Source organism: Xenopus tropicalis, chromosome 8, assembly GCF_000004195.4.
Source record: "Xenopus tropicalis strain Nigerian chromosome 8, UCB_Xtro_10.0, whole genome shotgun sequence".
In the NCBI taxonomy this organism is placed as follows: Eukaryota; Metazoa; Chordata; class Amphibia; order Anura; family Pipidae; genus Xenopus; species Xenopus tropicalis.
This window is the reverse complement of record NC_030684.2, coordinates 145,072,733-145,097,268: the sequence shown is the minus strand read 5'-3', so window position 1 is coordinate 145,097,268 and position 24,536 is coordinate 145,072,733. Positions and strand designations below refer to the sequence as shown.

The 24,536-nt window shown below is 53.1% G+C and overlaps 2 protein-coding genes across 4 annotated transcripts; both read right to left on the bottom strand.

Annotated features, from left to right (window-relative positions):
* Positions 1-1,161: 1,161 nt before the first annotated feature.
* On the bottom strand, positions 1,162-24,482 carry shc1 (SHC adaptor protein 1). Of its 3 annotated transcripts, XM_031892019.1 has the most exons (14): positions 24,292-24,482; positions 16,984-17,015; positions 11,586-11,747; positions 8,281-8,351; positions 7,735-7,798; positions 6,782-6,901; positions 6,564-6,617; positions 6,234-6,285; positions 6,010-6,136; positions 5,738-5,918; positions 5,598-5,658; positions 5,235-5,381; positions 4,397-4,629; positions 1,162-3,678 (listed from the first exon to the last, which is right to left on the bottom strand). In XM_031892019.1, exons 2-14 carry the CDS (start codon positions 16,993-16,995, stop codon positions 3,550-3,552), a joined length of 1,413 nt encoding a protein of 470 aa, XP_031747879.1. In that variant the 5' UTR covers positions 16,996-17,015; positions 24,292-24,482; the 3' UTR covers positions 1,162-3,549. The 3 variants fall into 3 exon arrangements, with proteins under 3 accessions (XP_031747879.1, XP_031747880.1, XP_031747878.1); XM_031892020.1 differs by lacking the exon at positions 16,984-17,015; XM_031892018.1 differs by lacking the exons at positions 16,984-17,015; positions 24,292-24,482 and having other exon boundaries at positions 11,586-12,897.
* Positions 17,022-24,536, bottom strand: LOC116406868 (proline-rich protein 2-like). Its single transcript, XM_031891859.1, has 3 exons — positions 24,292-24,536; positions 18,275-18,341; positions 17,022-17,991 (listed from the first exon to the last, which is right to left on the bottom strand). The coding sequence occupies exons 1-3, from the start codon at positions 24,534-24,536 to the stop codon at positions 17,038-17,040; spliced, it is 1,266 nt and encodes a 421-aa protein (XP_031747719.1). The 3' UTR covers positions 17,022-17,037.

Here is a 24,536-nt window from a genome sequence, read left to right as displayed (position 1 = left end):
AGATACCATAAAACTATGGCACATAGGGATTCCCCTGTACTAAGCACAATTCAGCAGGAACAGCCCCCTAAGTTTGCCCATAGCCTGTACAGAGAGATACCATAAAACTATGGCACATAGGGATTCCCCTGTACTAAGCACAATTCAGCAGGAACAGCCCCCTAAGTTTGCTCATAGCCTGTACAGAGAGATACCATAAAACTATGGCACATAGGGATTCCCCTGTACTAAGCACAATTCAGCAGGAACAGCCCCCTAAGTTTGCCCATAGCCTGTACAGAGAGATACCATAAAACTATGGCACATAGGGATTCCCCTGTACTAAGCACAATTCAGCAGGAACAGCCCCCTAAGTTTGCCCATAGCCTGTACAGAGAGATACCATAAAACTATGGCACATAGGGATTCCCCTGTACTAAGCACAATTCAGCAGGAACAGCCCCCTAAGTTTGCTCATAGCCTGTACAGAGAGATACCATAAAACTATGGCACATAGGGATTCCCCTGTACTAAGCACAATTCAGCAGGAACAGCCCCCTAAGTTTGCCCATAGCCTGTACAGAGAGATACCATAAAACTATGGCACATAAGGATTCCCCTGTACTAAGCACAATTCAGCAGGAACAGCCCCCTAAGTTTGCCCATAGCCTGTACAGAGAGATACCATAAAACTATGGCACATAGGGATTCCCCTGTACTAAGCACAATTCAGCAGGAACAGCCCCCTAAGTTTGCCCATAGCCTGTACAGAGAGATACCATAAAACTGTGGCACATAGGGATTCCCCTGTACTAAGCACAATTCAGCAGGAACAGCCCCCTAAGTTTGCTCATAGCCTGTACAGAGAGATACCATAAAACTATGGCACATAGGGATTCCCCTGTACTAAGCACAATTCAGCAGGAACAGCCCCCTAAGTTTGCTCATAGCCTGTACAGAGAGATACCATAAAACTATGGCACATAGGGATTCCCCTGTACTAAGCACAATTCAGCAGGAACAGCCCCCTAAGTTTGCTCATAGCCTGTACAGAGAGATACCATAAAACTATGGCACATAGGGATCCCCTGTACTAAGCAGAAGGGTTTTGGGGTGCAGTGCCACACAGCCCCGTGCATGGGAGGCCGATGTACTAATGAGAGAGTTGAGCAGGAGCGGTAGGATTGTATAGAAATACTACTTTAATAACAATAAGAAGCAGACTATGGGAGTTCCTTTGGTATAATCGAGGCATATGATGACAATAAAACAATAAGAAAGTAGGACATAAACATGGGGGGGTGAGAGAGAGGGGGGTACAGTTGTGCGGCACGATATGCAGAGTGTGTGCAGCGGCTTTGGTGTCGGGGTACAAAGTGACATGCAATACAAAGATCAGATTTATGTACATGGGGGGGGGGGGGGGGGAGTGAATCATTATTTCCCCGAAACAGATTAGCGGGGTACACCCCCTGGCCATTCCCTTCCTCTCAAGTTGCACCCCACTCTTTCCTCCACAGCAGGGATGCTAGACTCCCCCCAGTAGCATTTAGTAGAACTGCCAATTATTTCCACTGGGTTTAAATGATTCCATTTCCCATGAGTCCCTTTCCCCCTGGAGGCGGGCAATCTTGCTTTATCAAAGCCCCGCCCACTCCATTATGCTCAATGCATACTCAGCCCTCAAGTAATGAGGTCCCTAAGGGAATAGTATGTGCCCTAAGGGCTCACGTAAGAGGGCCAATCAGCTCTGTGTAAATAAGCCCCTCCCTTCCCACAGATGCCATTGCCTCTCAGGCTTACAGAGAAGGAGGATTTCATTATAGAGTATGTCTATATCTGTGTCACAAGCCCTATTCATTCAACTCACGTTGGACCAGGGGGTGTACTACCCCTTTAACCAGCAACCATAGAATCCAGGGGCAGTGCTCATAGCAACCAAATCAGGAAGATACTAAACATTCATTTGAAGGTATGCCCCTTTAAAAGGACAATAAATGCAGGGGGCGGAGCTAGTGTAAAAGCCACCATCTTGTTTATTTTTCTCAGCGCGCCCAGTCATTTCCCCCAACACAGGGCAACACAAAGGAACCCTGGGAAAATGAAACAAGATGGCAGCTGTGACATTGTCCCCGCCCCCCCCTTGTTTAGGTTGGGCCCCAGAATAAGCCTGGGAGTGAGGTTTGGGCCCCAAACAAAGGACTGAGTTGATTGTTTTTTGGTAGAGAAATAAGAATGTATGATGAAGGGGCGGTTACCCAAACCTACACAGGGCCCTCCCTCTATTAAAAATATAGTTGTTATAGGAAAATTTCCCCTTTAATATGACCAGCATTGTCCAATACAGGCTTCAGACTTGCCTCCCCCTGTAAATGTTGTGCTATGGCCCCGCCCCCTGTGAGCCAGCCAATAGCATAACTCCAGCTGGAGGGCTGCAAGCCTGGAATACAGACAGCATCGAGTCCCATGCCCGGGTATTGCCAGGGCAGATTGTCTGTGCCAGGGGTCCAACTGACTGGGGGTAAGTGCCAGCACAAGAATAGCAATAACCTGTATAGGGTTAAACCCAGTGACTGGTGGGCGGGCCCTGGGGCCACACTGCAGCTTGCCCATTGATAGAGGAGCAGCATTGCACAGAGAGACCCGCGTGAGAGACAACCTTGCCCCTGAGACTGTCCCAGCTTGGGGGGAGAGGTCTGACGTGTGTGTGTTCATACTGTTGGCTGTGGCCCCTCGTGCTGGGGGGCCCACAATGGAAGGAAGAGACTACAGGTCCCAGGTGAGTGTGCAATCTTCCTGAGCCCTGGCTAAGGCACAAGGTACAGAGAGGTGGGGGGGGCAACACAGCACTGGCATAACCCCCACATGCCAATCAATTGCCCCCGGGCAGGTAGGGGGCATTGTCAGCTGGAGACGGACGAGAAGTAACTTGCAGGATTCACACGGATTTGCCCTTCTGCCCCCACTGAAGCTTGTCCATCCCTCCCCCAGAGGAAGCACGTTACAGGTCGGGTAAAAATCAACCAATGGGGAAAAAGCACAGACAGAATGGTTTCACCCCCTTCTCTGTCAGTTGTGGTACAGTCCCAGGGTGGGGGCTAGGCATACGTAGGTACAAGAGCCACCCCCCCCCCCCAGTCACAATGTGCACTTATCTACCTGCTGGCTGAGAATGGGGTCACTCAGGGTAAAGGCACTAGAGAGGATTGGCCGGATGCAGCTTGGAGTGTGTGCTTGCAGGGATCAGCCTGGCATTGTGCTGAAAGGAGACACTGGCAGTGCCATGGAAGAGTCTGATCCCAGGAGTAAGGCCCATCTGCTCATTGTCTGCTCACTGTGTCTGCAGGGGCAATGGCCTTAGCTGCTTGGGGCAGTTCAGACATGCTGCCCCGGCCGAGGTGAACTGCTGGCCGACAGAATACGTGGGGCACTCTTGGCCAAGCTCGGGCCCCAGGAGGCTCCTCCTACTACAGTAGGGCTGGCCTTGCTCCGTAGAAAGGAAAGACAGGAGGTGGTGGGGGTAGTGTTGGTGAAGGCTCAAGTGTGAAGGGGCGGATCCCAGGGGCGGGGTCACTGTCTCCGCTCCACCGGCTGCTGAAGGCAGAGCTCGCTCCCAGCAGAAATAATAGGCAAGCGATTGTCCATGTGATAGCTGATCAGGTGACTGACGCTCTCAAACCTGTGGTCTTTGGTTCGAACCTGGCAGGAGGCAAAGCGGGAGTTAAATGGGAGGAGTCCTGGCACAGACCATTCCCTCACACCCCTCAATTCAGCCCTTAGTGCCCCTGGCACAGACCATTGCCTCACACCTAGGGGTTCCTCAATTCAGCCCTTAGTACCCCTGGCACAGACCATTGCCTCACACCTAGGGGTTCCTCAATTCAGCCCTTAGTACCCCTGGCACAGACCATTGCCTCACACCCCTCAATTCGGCCCTTAGTACCCCTGGCACAGACCATTCCCTCACACCCCTCAATTCAGCCCTTAGTGCCCCTGGCACAGACCATTCCCTCACACCTAGGGGTTCCTCAATTCAGCCCTTAGTACCCCTGGCACAGACCATTGCCTCACACCTAGGGGTTCCTCAATTCAGCCCTTAGTGCCCCTGGCACAGACCATTGCCTCACACCTAGGGGTTCCTCAATTCAGCCCTTAGTACCCCTGGCACAGACCATTCCCTCACACCCCTCAATTCAGCCCTTAGTACCCCTGGCACAGACCATTCCCTCACACCCCTCAATTCAGCCCTTAGTACCCCTGGCACAGACCATTCCCTCACACCCCTCAATTCAGCCCTTAGTGCCCCTGGCACAGACCATTCCCTCACCCCTAGGGGTTCCTCAATTCAGCCCTCAGTGCCCCTGGCACAGACCATTCCCTCACCCCTAGGGGTCACAAAGCTGAGCCTTCTACTTACCACTCCTTCAGGGTCCACAAGCAGAAGGTGTTTGGGCTGCCCACACTGCAGGCCGGTCAGTACGTACTGCCCCGGGGTGGTGGTGCTCTCCCTCACCAGGAAGTCCCCATTCACTTTCAGCAGCCTCTCTGCTTCCTTGCGGTTCATCTTTCCGTGGTACCAAGACTCCCGCTTCAGCTGATCCTCCATACTGACTACTGCCTGAGCCGAGGGCAAGGCGTCCTCAAACGGCTCTACAGGGGCAACGGGAAAGTTAGTGGTGGTACCAACAGCGTTAGTGCCCATTGGGTCTAGGAGAGACTGACCCGCAGACATGTCGGTACCATTAGTGCCCATTGGGTCTAGGAGAGACTGACCCGCAGACATGTCGGTACCATTAGTGCCCATTGGGTCTAGGAGAGACTGACCCGCAGACATGTCGGTACCATTAGTGCCCATTGGGTCTAGGAGAGACTGACCCGCAGACATGTCGGTACCATTAGTGCCCATTGGGTCTAGGAGAGACTGACCCGCAGACATGTCGGTACCATTAGTGCCCATTGGGTCTAGGAGAGACTGACCCGCAGACATGTCGGTACCATTAGTGCCCATTGGGTCTAGGAGAGACTGACCCGCAGACATGTCGGTACCATTAGTGCCCATTGGGTCTAGGAGAGACTGACCCGCAGACATGTCGGTACCATTAGTGCCCATTGGGTCTAGGAGAGACTGACCCGCAGACATGTCGGTACCATTAGTGCCCATTGGGTTTAGGAGAGACTGACCCACAGACAAGTTGGTACCATTAACACAAGGTTGGGGGGGGGGGTAACAAATGCAGGTTACGAATGGAACGCACTCATGTCGAAGATGTCCCTCTGGCCGTTTGCTGCCCGCAGAGGCTGCCGAGACTTCTCCAGGTTCTGGACATTGACGTAGGAGGGGTCATCGAAGAGATCGGGCCGATTCGGAGGCCGACTGCAGGGGACTGGAAATCTCTCCCTGCCTACGGGGGACAAGACAGTGTGAGTAATGAACTACCCCCACCCCATGAAGGGTCTGTAGCTTGGGGACATTTAGGGGAACCAAAGGGAGGTATATGGTCCAAGTACAGTAACTAACAGGGGGAGGAGCTATACAGCCATCTCCAGTAGGACATGCAATGTGGGGCTGCACATTAGGCACACAGGCAGATGGTACACTGGCCACTAGTGGCTCCTACCTTGCACTGTCGGCTGTGGCTTCCTGGAATCCTGTTCGGCACCAGAGACCTGTCCCACGGGCTGTGGGAGAAAGGAAAAGCTCAGCCCGGATCATGTTTCCTACAGCACCCTCTCTTCCTCTCTCTGCCCATGAACTTACCAGGGTGGCACCCATGTGATTTGGGCTTTGCCTAGGAACTGCCGGTGCTACCCCATCTCGCAGCCGCATATCTACTACTCCCCCAATAGGGGGCTCTTTCCCTGGGAAATCATTGTAATAGGCATGGTCTGGGAGCTCCTCCTCTTCCTCATCCCACGCCGACCCATCAAAACCAGCCATTCTGCCGGGAGCACGCAAGGGGAAGAGACAAAAGTGAAATTCCCTGACTATTCCTCTTACTTACCCTTTATTTAATAATGAGAGGCACTTACCTGTCATGGGGGGTGACCAGTTTGGGGGGATTTTTGAGGTATTGTTTGAAGCGTAGTTCAAAGGCCTGTCCTATTGTGCTGATCACGTCCTGAGCAAGGCCTTCTGGGCACTCCAGGATATGGCAGGCTGTGAGAGAGCACAGATGTGGTGACTCCTCCTACTGCAAGCAGCAATGGCTATATATATATATATATATATATATATATATATCTCTTGTACCCACCTCTCTGATTGACTGGATCTTTGGCCACATAAGCGACATACTCAGCTGTATCCTAAGGGGAACAAGAGAACGGATTGCAGGACAAGAGAAGCCTGTATGAGCCCCGCCCCCCAACTCCTATCCATACATTAGCTCCGCCTATTTCATACACCATTAAGCTGGCCATACGTGCTCCTATATAACGGTATGAAACAAAGATTGTTCCATTATACCTACCATTGATATCCAAAGGTTCGCCGTATCATAGCTAAAACTCATCCCCCTCCCATATACAAACACCCTCCCCCTCCCTCCCATATACAAACCCAGGCACACAGCCCCAGCACTTACGGGATCTCCCCCAGAAGCAAATGATATTGACTGCATGTGGTGGTTGGCGATGATCTGTAATGGAGGAAGAGACAAAGGCTGCAATTATTATCAGATTCCCCCTCTGCTGGAACCCAGAGGCCTAGAATGGTAGCCAGCGTGGCCAACCTCAGCAGGGCTAGTAGGAGGTCACATGACAAGACCTGTACAACATGAGGGCTGGGGCCCAGGTGTCTCACCTGTTTGCAGTCGGAGGCCATGAGGTTGAGGCTGCTGGTGGAGACGGTCAGAGTGATTGGCATGCCGGCGAACTTCAGGTTGCTCTTCCCTAGGATGGAGTTTAAGGACCGCCCACAAGTCTTTGGGGGGGGGACATGGAGAGAAAGAGTTAGGTAGGACTGACCAATACAATGGGCAGTGCAGCAGGCCAGGTAGGTAGGTAGGTAGGTAGGAAGCAGCAGGAGAGAAGCCAGGGAGAGAGGGAGGCCAAGTAGGAAAACATCAAAAGTCCAAAGTGGTAAAAACCAGTGCAAGATGGTTATACCCAAACAGCTAGCGGCTGCACATTGGCACCTGTGGCACATTGTAACTATGCCCACACAGTATTCATTCTATGTAGGGTTGCACACACCATCCTGCTACAGAATATGGATGCTGCATGGCTGATGAGCTAGCAGTATGGCTGCACCCACACACGCTGCATGGCTGATGAGCTAGCAGTATGGCTGCACCCACACACGCTGCATGGCTCTAGCAGTGCTGCATGCATGGGCTAGGGGCAACCCCAATCTGAACATAAGGGGGATGGCGGTGCTCTTAATAGGGCTGCTACCCCCAAGCAGCGGGGGGGGCTGTGATCCAGTCATTGGCTACAAGGGAACCCCCCATTGGTATGGCAGTGCAGGAACTGCAGGGAGAGCTGACCGCTCTGTCCCACAGGCCACACCCATCCATTAGCAGATGGAGTCCAGACACAATCAGGGCATATTGATCTGCCTGCTTTCCTTTCATTAACCTAATGCCTCCCTCTCTCTTTAACTCTTCCTGCCCCACAGGGGAGAGGCCCTCATTAGGTATATATGTCAGTCGGTGCCTGATAAATGAAGGGTTGGGAGGCCGGGTGCTATTTGGGTACAGGAGGGATGCTGGGAGTTGTAGTACATTATCTGCAGAGTGTTCGGTTCATAGTTACCTTTCGCCGTCGCATTGCCCCCTTTGCTCCTGGAACAGCATCGCACACCAGGCTTATGGCTTCCCTGCGCAGAGAAAGGCACCATTAGGGTACATATAGCAGGGGCCCTGGGGCAGGACTCCCATTAGCCAGCGCCAAATTGCCTCTCACTTCTCCCAAATGCCAGGAATCATTCGGATGGGCACACACAGGCCCACTGGTGCAGGGCATTACAGAATGAGAGCCTGTGGGCCAATCACTGGGGGAAGGAGCAGCTGATCCTGCAGCAGTATTGGCCATACATCCCCCACTGACTTTGAACTATATTCCTGCACTGCTGTGGGTATTACCGACACCCCATGCTGTTATACCCACTCACAGGTTGTGCCAATGTGGCACCTAATGCCATACATGTCACAATGTTATTAATAGGATATGTAGGTACCAGCTGGCTACGCTCGTGTCTACTGGCCATTACGTACCTACAATTGTATCAATGGAATCACTTGGCTGCTCAGCTATAGAATACAATGTACCCTTGGGAGGTGGGAGAGGATGGGGTCCTACCTTGTGACTTGAGTCCGGGTGTTGAAGTCCAAGGCTCTCATTGACTGCAGAACTTCCACACAGCCCATGTACTGCAAGGCAAGAGCACAACATGGCATTAGTCACTCCCGGGGTTCTATGTAGGCACTGGGGCAGGTAGAAGTGACCCTATAAGGCCACACAGGGGCAGCAGGATATGTTGGGCAGCAGGATAGCAAGGAAGGAAAGGAGGGAAGCAGCCCAGGAAGCAGGGGATACACAGAGTGATTTATACAGGAAGTGATGTCACCACGGCAGGAGGAACCACGGGTACTAACATATATGTGTGCGTGTGTTGGGGAACAGCAGGGGCAGCTATGGATTTACTCACATGAGTAAGTTAGAGTCAAAAAGAACAAGCATTTTATGGCAGTACTACTGTGTGTGGCATGTACATGTGGGCATATGGGTACAGCTATACAGCAGTGTGAGTACGTGTGTATGGGGGCATATGGGTACAGCTATACAGCAGTGTGAGGACGTGTGTATGGGGGCATATGGGTACAGCTATACAGCAGTGTGAGTACGTGTGTATGGGGGCATATGGGTACAGCTATACAGCAGTGTGAGTACGTGTGTATGGGGGCATATGGGTACAGCTATACAGCAGTGTGAGTACGTGTGTATGGGGGCATATGGGTACAGCTATACAGCAGTGTGAGGACGTGTGTATGGGGGCATATGGGTACAGCTATACAGCAGTGTGAGTACGTGTGTATGGGGGCATATGGGTACAGCTATACAGCAGTGTGAGTACGTGTGTATGCGGTAGGGTAGGAGCATAGACAGCAGGTAGGAGTAGTGGGTAGAGGTTGGGACTAGAGGGTCGGAGCACAGACAGCAGGTAGGAGTAGAGGGTAGAGGTTGGGACTAGAGGGTAGGAGCATAGACAGCAGGTAGGAGTAGTGGGTAGAGGTTGGGACTAGAGGGTCGGAGCACAGACAGCAGGTAGGAGTAGAGGGTAGAGGTTGGGAGTAGAGGGTAGAGGTTGGGACTAGAGGGTAGGAGCATAGACAGCAGGTAGGAGTAGTGGGTAGAGGTTGGGACTAGAGGGTAGGGGCACAGACAGTAGGTAGGAGTAGAGGGTAGAGGTTGGGACTAGAGGGTAGGAGCACAGACAGCAGGTAGGAGTAGTGGGTAGAGGTTGGGACTAGAGGGTAGGGGCACAGACAGTAGGTAGGAGTAGAGGGTAGAGGTTGGGACTAGAGGGTAGGAGCACAGACAGCAGGTAGGAGTAGAGGGTAGATGTTGGGACTAGAGGGTAGGGGCACAGACAGCAGGTAGGAGTAGAGGGTAGAGGTTGGGACTAGAGGGTAGGGGCACAGACAGCAGGTAGGAGTAGAGGGTAGAGGTTGGGACTAGAGGGTAGGGGCACAGACAGCAGGTAGGAGTAGAGGGTAGAGGTTGGGACTAGAGGGTAGGAGCACAGACAGCAGGTAGGAGTAGAGGGTAGAGGTTGGGACTAGAGGGTAGGAGCACAGACAGCAGGTAGGAGTAGAGGGTAGAGGTTGGGAGTAGAGGGTAGAGGTTGGGACTAGAGGGTAGGAGCACAGACAGCAGGTAGGAGTAGTGGGTAGAGGTTGGGACTAGAGGGTAGGGGCACAGACAGTAGGTAGGAGTAGAGGGTAGGAGCTGGGACTAGAGGGTAGGAGCACAGACAGCAGGTAGGAGTAGAGGGTAGAGGTTGGGACTAGAGGGTAGGGGCACAGACAGTAGGTAGGAGTAGAGGGTAGGAGCTGGGACTAGAGGGTAGGGGCACAGACAGTAGGTAGGAGTAGAGGGTAGGAGCTGGGACTAGAGGGTAGGGGCACAGACAGCAGGTAGGAGTAGAGGGTAGAGATTGGGACTAGAGGGTAGGGGCACAGACAGTAGGTAGGAGTAGAGGGTAGAGGTTGGGACTAGAGGGTAGGGGCACAGACAGTAGGTAGGAGTAGAGGGTAGAGGTTGGGACTAGAGGGTAGGGGCACAGACAGCAGGTAGGAGTAGAGGGTAGAGGTTGGGACTAGAGGGTAGGAGCACAGACAGCAAGTAGGAGTAGAGGGTAGGAGCTGGGACTAGAGGGTAGGAGCACAGACAGTAGGTAGGAGTAGAGGGTAGGAGCTGGGACTAGAGGGTAGGAGCACAGACAGTAGGTAGGAGTAGAGGGTAGGAGCTGGGACTAGAGGGTAGGGGCACAGACAGTAGGTAGGAGTAGAGGGTAGGAGCTGGGACTAGAGGGTAGGGGCACAGACAGTAGGTAGGAGTAGAGGGTAGGAGCTGGGACTAGAGGGTAGGGGCACAGACAGTAGGTAGGAGTAGAGGGTAGGAGCTGGGACTAGAGGGTAGGAGCTGGGACTAGAGGGTAGGAGCTGGGACTAGAGGGTAGGAGCTGGGACTAGAGGGTAGGAGCTGGGACTAGAGGGTAGGAGCACAGACAGCAGGTAGGAGTAGAGGATAGAGGCTGGGACTAGAGGGTAGGGGCACAGACAGCAGGTAGGAGTAGAGGGTAGAGGCTGGGACTAGAGGGTAGGGGCACAGACAGCAGGTAGGAGTAGAGGATAGAGGCTGGGACTAGAGGGTAGGGGCACAGACAGCAGGTAGGAGTAGAGGATAGAGGCTGGGACTAGAGGGTAGGGGCACAGACAGCAGGTAGGAGTAGAGGATAGAGGCTGGGACTAGAGGGTAGGGGCACAGACAGCAGGTAGGAGTAGAGGATAGAGGCTGGGACTAGAGGGTAGGGGCACAGACAGCAGGTAGGAGTAGAGGATAGAGGCTGGGACTAGAGGGTAGGGGCACAGACAGCAGGTAGGAGTAGAGGGTAGAGGCTGGGACTAGAGGGTAGGGGCACAGACAGCAGGTAGGACTAGAGGGTAGGGGCACAGACAGCAGGTAGGACTAGAGGGTAGGGGCACAGACAGCAGGTAGGAGTAGAGGGTAGGAGTACAGACAGTAGGTAGGAGTAGAGGCTAGGACTAGAGGGTAGGGGCACAGACAGCAGGTAGGACTAGAGGGTAGGAGCACAGACAGTAGGTAGGAGTAGAGGGTAGGAGCACAGACAGTAGGTAGGAGTAGAGGCTAGGACTAGAGGGTAGGGGCACAGACAGCAGGTAGGACTAGAGGGTAGGAGCACAGACAGTAGGTAGGAGTAGAGGCTAGAACTAGAGGGTAGGGGCACAGACAGCAGGTAGGACTAGAGGGTAGGAGTACAGACAGTAGGTAGGAGTAGAGGCTGGAACTAGAGGGTAGGGGCACAGAGAGCCCTGGTAGCCCAGAGAAACAAAGCCCAAGAAAGAGAAACATGGCCTTACCCTGACCAGATAGGGAACCCCGGGGCCCATGACCTTGTCGTCGGGGTGCAGCCAGCCTCGGGTGGGCTTATTGACAAAGCTGCCGTGCCGGGTCCATTCGTCGCCGGCCAGTTGGCCTCCTTCCACCCGGGACTTTCGCCCGCAGCTCAGTTTGTTCATATCCTGTGAGAAAACAGTGAAAGTCCGGCCTGATTCGGGGCTACTGCCTTCATTGGGGGTGTCCCCTTGCTCCCCGGGGCTGGCGCTCTCCTTCCCCCCCATGGAGGAAGAGAAGCTGCGCAGGTTAAGCAGGTTGGCCGGGTTGGAAAGTTTCAGGTTGGCCATTTTGGGGAAGAAGGAGCACAGAGTGGTGGGGCTCTCCTCCGACTCAGAGGACAGCTCGGCCAGCGGCAGCATTGGGGCAAGGGAGGAAGACGAGGCAGAGCTGGGCAGGGACACCATGATTTCCACCGAAGGGCTGAGGGGCCCAGCGGCCAAAGCCTCTTCCACCGAGCTGACCGACTCATTGCGAAGGTGATTGTATTTGGTTTTGGGAAGCAGATCCATGATGCCAGCTGCCAGCTTGCACTCGACAGCAATGGGGGGTCTGGTTCTCATAGTCCGGTACCGGGCAAACCTGTATACACGGATCTCCCTCCAGAACCCCACATTGGTACCCCTCCAATCAGCTAGAAAGGGGCAGCCAGGAGCCGGGCTGGGGCATTGGCTTGAGTGCCGGGGAGAGAAGAATCCAGCGGGAGACCAGCAGGTTCTGATCCGGGAGCCAGAGAGAGGAGAGTGTCACTTGGTGCATGTCCCACTCACTGTGCATGGGGGCCCCCTCCCACTGATCAATACATTCCCTACACGGCCGCTGATGGGTGGGTACCTCTCCCCTGGCCTGCGGGGCCCCGGCACCCTACGGAGAGAGGATATGGGAGAGCCGGCAGCACCGAGCAGGAAGGCAGCAGAGGAAATGCTGAGGGGGGGGGGAAATAAATCCATATATTTATATCTCCGATGTGCGGCTGGGGGCTCCTCTGGGGGAAAGGTCAGCGAGGGGGGGGGCTAATCCTTGTGGGAAAATGTGCAGATGGACACCGGGCCGGGGGAGGGAGCCATTCCACCTGCCTTCCTACCCATCTCTGGGGCAGGGAGAGAGCTCAGGTGCAGGGGGGGTGGGAGCCTTGCACTGTGTGCGAGTGTGAGTGAGGGACGGTGAGTGGGAGTCGGGATGAATGGAGCTGGGGCTGCCTGATTACCTATTCACTGGCTCCCAGGAGAAGGAGGCTGCTGCTGGCCAATAGCACGCGCTCTGCTGACTCACCCAGCTACTGCCCCCCCCTCACTTCCTCCTCTCAATGAAACCCACCCCCCCCCTCCTACTCACTACTGGGCCCCGGAGCTGACTATCTACTGCTTGCAACAGTCTCCCCATACATCACAGCCCTCAGTTCATCTAAGCCTGGGGGGCTCAACCAGCATGGAATAATGTGGGGGGGGCACAGAACACTAATAAAATATATATATTCCCAGTCACTTGTCTTTAGGGACTAACTATGGAATGGGGAGCTAGGGGCCCAGCCTGAAGGCCAGTTAGGGGTACCCCTGGAACTATAGCGGGGTGACTGTTACCCAAATGTTTCTATATATCTGTAACCTTGTTATGGGCTAAGGGGGCCCAGCCTGAAGGCCAGTTAGGGGGGGATTTGGGGTGAGTGCTTATTTGTGCCCTGGGTACCCCTGGAACTATAGCAGGGTGACTGTTACCCCAATGTTTCTATATATCTGTAACCTTGTTATGGGCTAAGGGGGCCCAGCCTGAAGGCCAGTTAGGGGGGGATTTGGGGTGAGTGCTTATTTGTGCCCTGGGTACCCCTGGAACTATAGCGGGGTGACTGTTACCCCAATGTTTCTATATATCTGTAACCTTGTTATGGGCTAAGGGGGCCCAGCCTGAAGGCCAGTTAGGGGGGGATTTGGGGCGAGTGCTTATTTGTGCCCTGGGTACCCCTGGAACTATAGCGGGGTGACTGTTACCCCAATGTTTCTATATATCTGTAACCTTGTTATGGGCTAAGGGGGCCCAGCCTGAAGGCCAGTTAGGGGGGATTTGGGGTGAGTGCTTATTTGTGCCCTGGGTACCCCTGGAACTATAGCGGGGTGACTGTTACCCCAATGTTTCTATATATCTGTAACCTTGTTATGGGCTAAGGGGGCCCAGCCTGAAGGCCAGTTAGGGGGGGATTTGGGGCGAGTGCTTATTTGTGCCCTGGGTACCCCTGGAACTATAGCGGGGTGACTGTTACCCCAATGTTTCTATATATCTGTAACCTTGTTATGGGCTAAGGGGGCCCAGCCTGAAGGCCAGTTAGGGGGGATTTGGGGTGAGTGCTTATTTGTGCCCTGGGTACCCCTGGAACTATAGCAGGGTGACTGTTACCCCAATGTTTCTATATATCTGTAACCTTGTTATGGGCTAAGGGGGCCCAGCCTGAAGGCCAGTTAGGGGGGATTTGGGGTGAGTGCTTATTTGTGCCCTGGGTACCCCTGGAACTATAGCAGGGTGACTGTTACCCCAATGTTTCTATATATCTGTAACCTTGTTATGGGCTAAGGGGGCCCAGCCTGAAGGCCAGTTAGGGGGGGATTTGGGGTGAGTGCTTATTTGTGCCCTGGGCACCCCTGGAACTATAGCAGGGTGACTGTTACCCCAATGTTTCTATATATCTGTAACCTTGTTATGGGCTAAGGGGGCCCAGCCTGAAGGCCAGTTAGGGGGGGATTTGGGGCGAGTGCTTATTTGTGCCCTGGGTACCCCTGGAACTATAGCAGGGTGACTGTTACCCCAATGTTTCTATATATCTGTAACCTTGTTATGGGCTAAGGGGGCCCAGCCTGAAGGCCAGTTAGGGGGGGATTTGGGGTGAGGGCTTATTTGTGCCCTGGGTACCCCTGGAACTATAGCGGGGTGAATGTTACCCCAATGTTTCTATATATCTGTAACCTTGTTATGGGCTAAGGGGGCCCAGCCTGAAGGCCAGTTAGGGGGGGATTTGGGGTGAGTGCTTATTTGTGCCCTGGGCACCCCTGGAACTATAGCAGGGTGACTGTTACCCCAATGTTTCTATATATCTGTAACCTTGTTATGGGCTAAGGGGGCCCAGCCTGAAGGCCAGTTAGGGGGGGATTTGGGGTGAGGGCTTATTTGTGCCCTGGGTACCCCTGGAACTATAGCGGGGTGACTGTTACCCCAATGTTTCTATATATCTGTAACCTTGTTATGGGCTAAGGGGGCCCAGCCTGAAGGCCAGTTAGGGGGGGATTTGGGGTGAGTGCTTATTTGTGCCCTGGGTACCCCTGGAACTATAGCGGGGTGACTGTTACCCCAATGTTTCTATATATCTGTAACCTTGTTATGGGCTAAGGGGGCCCAGCCTGAAGGCCAGTTAGGGGGGGATTTGGGGTGAGTGCTTATTTGTGCCCTGGGTACCCCTGGAACTATAGCGGGGTGACTGTTACCCCAATGTTTCTATATATATCTGTAACCTTGTTATGGGCTAAGGGGGCCAGCACAGTTAGGGGGAGATTGGGGGTACCCCCTTTACTAAACAGTGTGAGCTTTAGAGAGGCAGCTGATTTCCTGACACATACTGTAGACTGTAGGGGGGCAGAGAGAACGAGTATATGATATATGTGGGGGTGTATTTATCAGGTGAGGAGGATAATTACTCTAGGAGCTGCTGGAGTCACGGCCCAGTACAGATGGCACCCCTGCCAGTTGCACAGAGCAACAGGGTATAAAGAGACTGGCACAAATGGAAGTGCCCACGTAGGAAGGAGAGGGCTAAATGCATTAGGAAGGGCAGGTCCCCATCAGAGGGGGGCGAGGGAGGGACAGCATGCCGGTGACCCCCTGACATTACAGTTACCTCCTCATCCTCCCCCTCCTTTCCTTCCTGAAACCTCCGGGGCTCTTTAAGCCTCCCCCCAACACTTTCCGCTGGCCTCCAAAGCAGATTTTCTATTAATTGCCCATCCAGTTTGTCCCTGGAGAGGGCCGGCTTCCTGCATCTCTGGCTCACAGCTCGGCCCCCCTGAGCACACAGGAAGGGATTGGGTATCCCTGGAGAGCCTCCTAGCAATTAACCCTTTCCCTGCCGGGCCCTCTGTTCCGCCAGTACAGCAGAGTGGCCCTTTATATCCCCACTACACCTAATAAAGAGTTAACCCTGCTGCCATATTTCCCACCAATCAGCACACTGTGGCTGCTGGGAGTTGCAGTTTATTGGCAGCAGGGGAACCGTATAGTGACCAGCCCAGATGTGTTCCACAATCAGGAGAGGTGGGAGGTAAAATCTGCACATACACATATGGTTAGATGGGGTAGGTTTGTAAGTAGGCATAGGGGCAGCCATATGTGGGGTCAGGTAGAAGGGTAAGTAGGCATAGGGGCAGCCATATGTGGGGTCAGGTAGAAGGGTAAGTAGGCATAGGGGCAGCCATATGTGGGGTCAGGTAGAAGGGTAAGTAGGCATAGGGGCAGCCATATGTGGGGTCAGGTAGAAGGGTAAGTAGGCATAGGGGCAGCCATATGTGGGGTCAGGTAGAAGGGTAAGTAGGCATAGGGGCAGCCATATGTGGGGTCAGGTAGAAGGGTAAGTAGGCATAGGGGCAGCCATATGTGGGGTCAGGTAGAAGGGTAAGTAGGCATAGGGGCAGCCATATGTGGGATCAGGTAGAAGGGTAAGTAGGCATAGGGGCAGCCATATGTGGGGTCAGGTAGGTGGGTACATAGACATAGGAGCAGCCATATGTGGGGTTAGGTAGGTGGGCAATGCAGAGGGCTGGAAATGCCATAGCCCCACAGGGGCTGAAGGAGCAGCGGGTAGAGATGCGCAGGAGGTGCCACACAGCCATGGCACGGGGGTAAATATACAGAGACATCTGCACTGAGAGCCCCAAGGGGAGACGAGGCACAGTTGCCCCTGGCTACACCTTTCTGAGAGCTAATGTCACGGTGAATTTCCAAGATAAAACTGTATGATTTGGGGTGCAATAAGATCCCCCTAAAGAGGACAGAATAAATAAAAAGGCAGAGCCCTCCACCATATCCAGAACACCCAAGAACTGCACAGAGCCCACCACCATATCCAGAGCACCCAAGAACTGCACATAGCCCTCCACCATATCCAGAGCACCCAAGAACTGCACAGAGCCCTCCACCATATCCAGAACACCCAAGAACTGCACAGAGCCCTCCACCATATCCAGAGCACCCAAGAACTGCACAGAGCCCTCCACCATATCCAGAACACCCAAGAACTGCACAGAGCCCTCCACCATATCCAGAACACCCAAGAACTGCACAGAGCCCACCACCAGGAAGAGAACACCAAGGCGGGCAGCCGGTGCTTACCACATACTCCATGTCTGGTGCCGAACCCCAGCCTGTGGGCAACAAAAAGTGGGTTTAGTGGGGGGCTCGGGAGCTTGGCCAACTGGCTAAATGCTTGGGATCCTGCAGCCACAGGACAGGCACTGGCCCTTTAATCTTATTATCAGTGTCTGCTGGGTAGGCAGGGTGAGGCCAACCGGCAGAGCTGGGCCACTCAGGGGCTCGGGGAGCTGCGACACTCGTGGGTTTGGGGAGCCGGGCCACTTGGGGGCTCGGGGAGCCGGGCCACTCGTGGGTTTGGGGAGCTGGGCTACTCAGGGACTCGGAGAGCTGCGACACTCGTGGGCTCGGGGAGCCGGGCCACTCATGGGTTTGGGGAGCCGTGCCACTCGGGGGCTTGGGGAGCTGCGACACTCGGGGGCTCGGAGAGCTGCGACACTCGGGGGCTCGGGAGCCGGGCCACTCGTGGGTTTGGGGAGCCGTGCCACTCGGGGGCTCGGGGAGCTGCGACACTCGTGGGTTTGGGGAGCCGGGCCACTCGGGGGCTCGGGGAGCCGGGCCACTCGGGGGCTCGGGGAGCCGGGCCACTCGTGGGTTTGGGGAGCCGTGCCACTCGGGGGCTCGGGGAGCCGTGACACTCGTGGGTTTGGGGAGCTGGGCTACTCGGGGGCTCGGGGAGCTGTGACACTCGTGGGTTTGGGGAGCTGGGCTACTCGGGGGCTCGGAGAGCTGCGACACTCGTGGGCTCGGGAGCCGGGCCACTCGTGGGTTTGGGGAGCCGTGCCACTCGTGGGTTTGGGGAGCCGTGCCACTCGTGGGTTTGGGGAGCCGTGCCACTCGGGGGCTCGGGGAGCTGCGACACTCGTGGGTTTGGGGAGCTGGGCTACTCGGGGGCTCGGGGAGCTGCGACACTCGTGGGTTTGGGAAGCTGGGCCACTTGGGGGCTCGGGGAGCTGGGCCACACTGGCTAAAATGCTGGGGGCCATGCAAGTCCTGTTCCAGTTCCACATAACAGACAAGGGGCCGGCCCTGTTACTATTAGTGTCGGCTATATACACAGGGCAATACCAACCCACCCAGCTTGGCTAATCAGGAAGGAAGAAGTGACACAAGATCCGAGAGCTGCGTGCCAATTGGAGAAGGTGAGACTAAATGGGCACACTCAGCGCTTGAGTGTTAATGGCAGGGAGGTGCCATAATCCTCGCCCTCCCTGCCCCCATGCATTACTGCTCACACAGGAAGCGGCAGGGAGTGGGCTGTGAGTGGGGCTGCGAGGCAGGGAGTGGGCTGTGAGGCAGGGAGTGGGGCTACGAGGCAGGATATGGTCAGTGCCAGGGCCGACACAATGCTCAGCAGATTCTCATTCACACAGAGCTCACTGGAGGACAAGGTAACACAACAGCGACAGTTACGACTTCCATTCGCCCCCTAGTGGTGACTTTTCCCACCTGCGCTGCCAGCTGAGAAACACTTCTCCCTTTACTGTAGCAGCTGAAATGGCCGTGCACTGGCGCCCCCTGTGGTTGCACAGAGAGAGGGGCTATCCCAATAAAGGCCCTGTGCTCCCTTACACTATACACAGTGGATTTAAAGGGACAGTACCCCCCCCCCCCCCAAACATGAGTACAGTGAATAGGGCTTGTACTGATCATTAAAGGGACAGTACCCCCCCCCCCCTTTGTGCAACATGAGTGCAATGAATAGGGCTTGTGCTGATCATTAAAGGGACAGTACCCCCCCCCCCCCCCCCTTGTGCAACATGAGTGCAATGAATAGGGCTTGTGCTGATCATTAAAGGACAGTACCCCCCCCCCCTTTGTGCAACATGAGTGCAATGAATAGGGCTTGTGCTGATAGGGACAGTAACCCCCCCCCCCCTTTGTGCAACATGAGTGCAATGAATAGGGCTTGTGCTGATCATTAAAGGGACAGTACCCCCCCCCCCTTTGCATTGCAACATGAGTGCAATGAATAGGGCTTGTGCTGATCATTAAAGGGACAGTACCCCCCCCCCCTTTTGCAACATGAGTGCAATGAATAGGGCTTGTGCTGATCATTAAAGGGACAGTACCCCCCCCCCCTTTGTGCAACATGAGTGCAATGAATAGGGCTTGTGCTGATCATTAAAGGGACAGTACCCCCCCCCCCCTTTGTGCAACATGAGTGCAATGAATAGGGCTTGTGCTGATCATTAAAGGGACAGTACCCCCCACCCCTTTGTGGCAACATGAGTACAATGAATAGGCTTGTGCTGATCATTAAAGGACAGTACCCCCCCCCCCCTTTGTGCAACATGAGTACAATGAATAGGGCTTGTGCTGATCATTAAGGGACAGTACCCCCCCCCCCCCGTGCAACATGAGTGCCATGAATAGGGCTTGTGCTGATCATTAAAGGGACAGTACCCCCCCCCCTTGTGCAACATGAGTGCAATGAATAGGGCTTGTGCCTGATCATTAAAGGGACAGTACCCCCCCCCCTTTGTGCAACATGAGTGCAATGAATAGGGCTTGTGCTGATCATTAAAAGGGACAGTACCCCCCCCTTTGTGCAACATGAGTGCAATGAATAGGGCTTGTGCTGATCATTAAAGGACAGTACCCCCCCCCCCCCCTTGTGCAACATGAGTGCAATGAATAGGGCTTGTGCTGATCATTAAAGGGAAGTACCCCCCCCCCCTTGCAAGGGATGAAGGGCTTTGCTGATCATTAAGGAGTACCCCCCCCCTTGCAACATGATGCAAATAGGGCTTGTGCTGATCATTAAGGGACAGTACCCCCCCCCCCCTTTGTGCAACATGAGTGCAATGAATAGGGCTTGTGTCTGATTCATTAAAGGGACAGTACCCGCCCCCCTTGTGCAACATGAGTGCAATGAATAGGGCTTGTGCTGATCATTAAAGGGACAGTACCCCCCATTGTGCAACATGAGTGCAATGAATAGGGCTTGTGCTGATCATTAAAGGGACAGTACCCCCCCCCCCCCCCCTTTGTGCAATGATTAGGGCTTGTGCTGATCATTAAAGGGACAGTACCCCCCCTTGTGCAAACATGAGTGCAATGAATAGGGCTTGTGCTGATCATTAAAGGGACAGTACCCCCCCCTCCGCTGCACTTACTTATTATAACAGTGAGAACTAAGCAGAACTGCAACCCCCACCCATTTCCTGCCCAGCTAGAATGGGACAGAGCTGTGCCGCCGGCATGCGTTATTATTCATACAGCCCCAAAAAGGCTTTCATGACCATCTGAGGGTTTAGACGGGACAGGGGGAGCCTGATAGGATAGGTGGGAAGGTCACATGATCAAGGTGGCACACATAAATGCTTAAATTGGGGCAAATTGATTCTTACAATAGGCACAAATACAATCCAGAAGGTTTGCTTGTTGCTAGGGCCAGTGATCACGGCAACAAGGTAACATTTTACATGCAAGGTCAAGAGAAAAGCAGCAGGAAAAAGGCAATACTGAACAATAAGTATGTTTAACCAGAGCTCATTTGCAAGTGAACTTCCCCTGTACAAGCGCAATATTGTTTGTGTAAAGAGTAAGGCCACGTGCCGCCCTGCCCAGGGCTGGGCAAACAGAGTGCAGGCCAAAGGCAAATACAGTAAAAGGAGGATTGAGGGGGGGAGATGGAGTAGGGTGCAATATGCCCTGGGGGAGGAATGTAGCCCTGGCTCAGTCAGCTGCATCTGTGTAACATTTCCCTAACTGCCCCAGTGTGAGCAATAAACACCCAAAGTGTTAGCTCATAAGGCTAGCCCAGGGCCCATTGGCCTACCCGTGGCCCCGCATTCATAGGCAGGCTGCAGGGAGCTACTGACCATACACACACTCCCAGCAGCTAGGGGACAATATTCCCAGGCGCTACCGTATAATGCCCATATGGAAGGGTATTTACAGGGGGCAGAGAAACAGCCAATAGGAAACAAGCAGATGCTCACTACCTAAGTGCCACTTTAGAAGGTGGACCAGACGAGCGCTTGGGGGCAGATTGCGGAGAGGGGCACAGGGAGGAATAGTGTACTAACGGCAGTGCCTTATTGCACGAGCGTACGCTGATCCCCATTAACATGAAGCCTAAAGTTAGTAAAATGAATGTGCGTGTTGCGGCTCAGCGCCCGGAGCTGGGTAAGTACACGTACATTCCCCCTGCAGCAGCTACAGTAGGTACCGCCACTGCCTGGAATTCCAATTGCACAACCAGGAAAAGGCTGAAATGCTGCTGCGAGTCTGTACTGGCCTGCTGTTCCTGCACGAACCCGCCGGCACTGCCTCATTACGGGGCTATCAGTCAGTATGCAGGTACACGTGCCACAATGCCTGCGGCTACGGGAATAACAGTCCCTCCTATTAGTTTATATTACTAGTTGGTAACTCCCAGCTTGGGATAATACACCAATACACCCTGTATAACACTGACAGGGGCAGGATATTACTAGTTAATAACCCCCAGCTTGGGATAAGGCACTAATACCCCCTGTATAACACTGACAGGGGCAGGATATTACTAGTTAATAACTCCCAGCTTGGGATAAGGCACTAATACCCCTGTATAACACTGACAGGGGCAGGATATTACTAGTTAATAACTCCCAGCTTGGGATAAGGCACTAATACCCCTGTATAACACTGACAGGGGCAGGATATTACTAGTTAATAACCCCCAGCTTGGGATAAGGCACTAATACCCCTGTATAACACTGACAGGGCAGGATATTACTAGTTAATAACCCCCAGCTTGGATAAGGCACTAATACCCCTGTATAACACTGACAGGGGCAGGATATTACTAGTTAATAACTCCCAGCTTGGATAAGGCACTAATACCCCTGTATAACACTGACAGGGCAGGATATTACTAGTTAATAACTCCCAGCTTGGGATAAGGCACTAATACCCCTGTATAACACTGACAGGGGCAGGATATTACTAGTTAATAACCCCCAGCTTGGGATAAGGCACTAATACCCCCTGTATAACACTGACAGGGGCAGGATATTACTAGTTAATAACCCCCAGCTTGGGATAAGGCACTAATACCCCTGTATAACACTGACAGGGGCAGGATATTACTAGTTAATAACTCCCAGCTTGGGATAAGGCACTAATACCCCCTGTATAACACTGACAGGGGCAGGATATTACTAGTTAATAACTCCCAGCTTGGGATAAGGCACTAATACCCCCTGTATAACACTGACAGGGGCAGGATATTACTAGTTAATAACTCCCAGCTTGGGATAAGGCACTAATACCCCCTGTATAACACTGACAGGGGCAGGATATTACTAGTTAATAACTCCCAGCTGGGATAAGGCACTAATACCCTCTGTATAAACACTGACAGGGGCAGGATATTACTAGTTAATAACTCCCCAGCTTGGATAAAGGCACTAATACCCCCTGTATAACACTGACAGGGGCAGGATATTACTAGTTATACTCCCAGCTTGGATAAGGCACTAATACCCCTTATAACACTGACAGGGGCAGGATATTACTAGTTAATAACTCCCAGCTGGGATAAGGCACTAATACCCCCTGTATAACACTGACAGGGGCAGGATATTACTAGTTAATAACTCCCAGCTTGGATATGAGGCACTAATACCCCTGTATAACACTGACAGGGGCAGGATATTACTAGTTAATAACTCCCAGCTTGGGATAAGGCACTAATACCCCTGTAATAACACTGACAGGGGCAGGATATTACTAGTTAATAACTCCAGCTTGGGATAAGGCACTAATACCCCCTGTATAACACTGACAGGGCAGGATATTACTAGTTAATAACTCCCAGCCTGGGATAAGGCACTAATACCCCTGTATAACACTGACAGGGGCAGGATATTACTAGTTAATAACTCCCAGCCTGGGATAAGGCACTAATACCCCCTGTATAACACTGACAGGGGCAGGATATTACTAGTTAATAACTCCCAGCTTGGGATAAGGCACTAATACCCCTGTATAACACTGACAGGGGCAGGATATTACTAGTTAATAACTCCCAGCTTGGGATAAGGCACTAATACCCCCTGTATAACACTGACAGGGGCAGGATATTACTAGTTAATAACTCCCAGCCTGGGATAAGGCACTAATACCCCCTGTATAACACTGACAGGGGCAGGATATTACTAGTTAATAACCCCCAGCTTGGGATAAGGCACTAATACCCCCTGTATAACACTGACAGGGGCAGGATATTACTAGTTAATAACTCCCAGCTTGGGATAAGGCACTAATACCCCTGTATAACACTGACAGGGGCAGGATATTACTAGTTAATAACTCCCAGCTTGGAATAAGGCACTAATACCCCTGTATAACACTGACAGGGGCAGGATATTACTAGTTAATAACTCCCAGCTTGGGATAAGGCACTAATACCCCCTGTATAACACTGACAGGGGCAGGATATTACTAGTTAATAACTCCCAGCTTGGGATAAGGCACTAATACCCCCTGTATAACACTGACAGGGGCAGGATATTACTAGTTAATAACTCCCAGCTTGGATAAGGCACTAATACCCCTGTATAACACTGACAGGGGGCAGGATATTACTAGTTATAACTCCCAGCTTGGGATAAGGCACTAATACCCCTGTATAACACTGACAGGGCAGGAATATTACTAGTTAATAACTCCCAGCTTGGGATAAGGCACTAATACCCCTGTATAACACTGACAGGGGCCAGGATATTACTAGTTAATAACTCCCAGCTTGGGATAAGGCACCAATACCCCCTGTATAACACTGACAGGGGCAGGATTATTACTAGTTAATAACTCCAGCTTGGGATAAGGCACTAATACCCCCTGTATAACACTGACAGGGCACAGGATATTACTAGTTAATAACTCCCAGCTTGGATAAGGCACTAATACCCCTGTATAACACTGACAGGGGCAGGATATTACTAGTTAATAACTCCCAGCTTGGGATAAGGCACCAATACACCCTGTATAACACTGACGGGGGCAGGATATTACTAGTTAATAACTCCCAGCTTGGGATAAGGCACTAATACCCCCTGTATAACACTGACAGGGGCAGGATATTACTAGTTAATAACTCCCAGCCTGGGATAAGGCACTAATACCCCCTGTATAACACTGACAGGGGCAGGATATTACTAGTTAATAACTCCCAGCCTGGGGCACAAGGCTAATACCCCCTGTATAACACTGACAGGCAGACCCATAAGTACTTGGTGCCTGAGGGAGAGTTGCTCCTACAGTAAAGGTGTCACTATAAATCCAGTCAGACGGTCCCTCCCCCAATGAGCTGCCGGACCCAATAGGGCCACTCACCAGGGAAGCATGAAGCGAGTTCTGCCGGTGAGGCGCTGCCCGGAGACTGACACACTCCCTTTAGAAACTTTCCGCGCTTGTCGGCCCCGAACTCCAAACTTTCCGCGCTTCTTCCGGCTTCGCCAAGCAGCTGCGTCACTTACGTGTCCTGGGTGGAGAATCCGGACAGGGGAGCGGCCATGTTGGAGGTGGGGAGATTGCGTTCCAAACCTCGTTACGGCGCTTAGGGATGTAAGAGCGGCCAT

Bases quoted from the DNA above. Each gene is read 5' to 3' on its own strand.
- shc1 (XM_031892018.1), bottom strand. From the start codon at position 12,182: ATGAGAACCAGACCCCCCATTGCTGTCGAGTGCAAGCTGGCAGCTGGC. The intron at 6,286-6,563 runs GTAAGTGCTGGG...TGTTCCCCTTAG, and splicing joins TTGCTTCTGGGGGAGATCCC to GATACAGCTGAGTATGTCGC. The intron at 4,630-5,234 runs GTGCGTTCCATT...TTGCCCCTGTAG, and splicing joins GAGGGACATCTTCGACATGA to AGCCGTTTGAGGACGCCTTG.
- LOC116406868 (XM_031891859.1), bottom strand. From the start codon at position 24,536: ATGGCCGCTCTTACATCCCTAAGCGCCGTAACGAGGTTTGGAACGCAA. The intron at 18,342-24,291 runs GTGAGTGGCCCT...CTTGTCCTCCAG, and splicing joins ACTCGCTTCATGCTTCCCTG to TGAGCTCTGTGTGAATGAGA. The intron at 17,992-18,274 runs GTAGCCCCACTC...TAATAGTAACAG, and splicing joins CACTGACCATATCCTGCCTC to GGCCGGCCCCTTGTCTGTTA.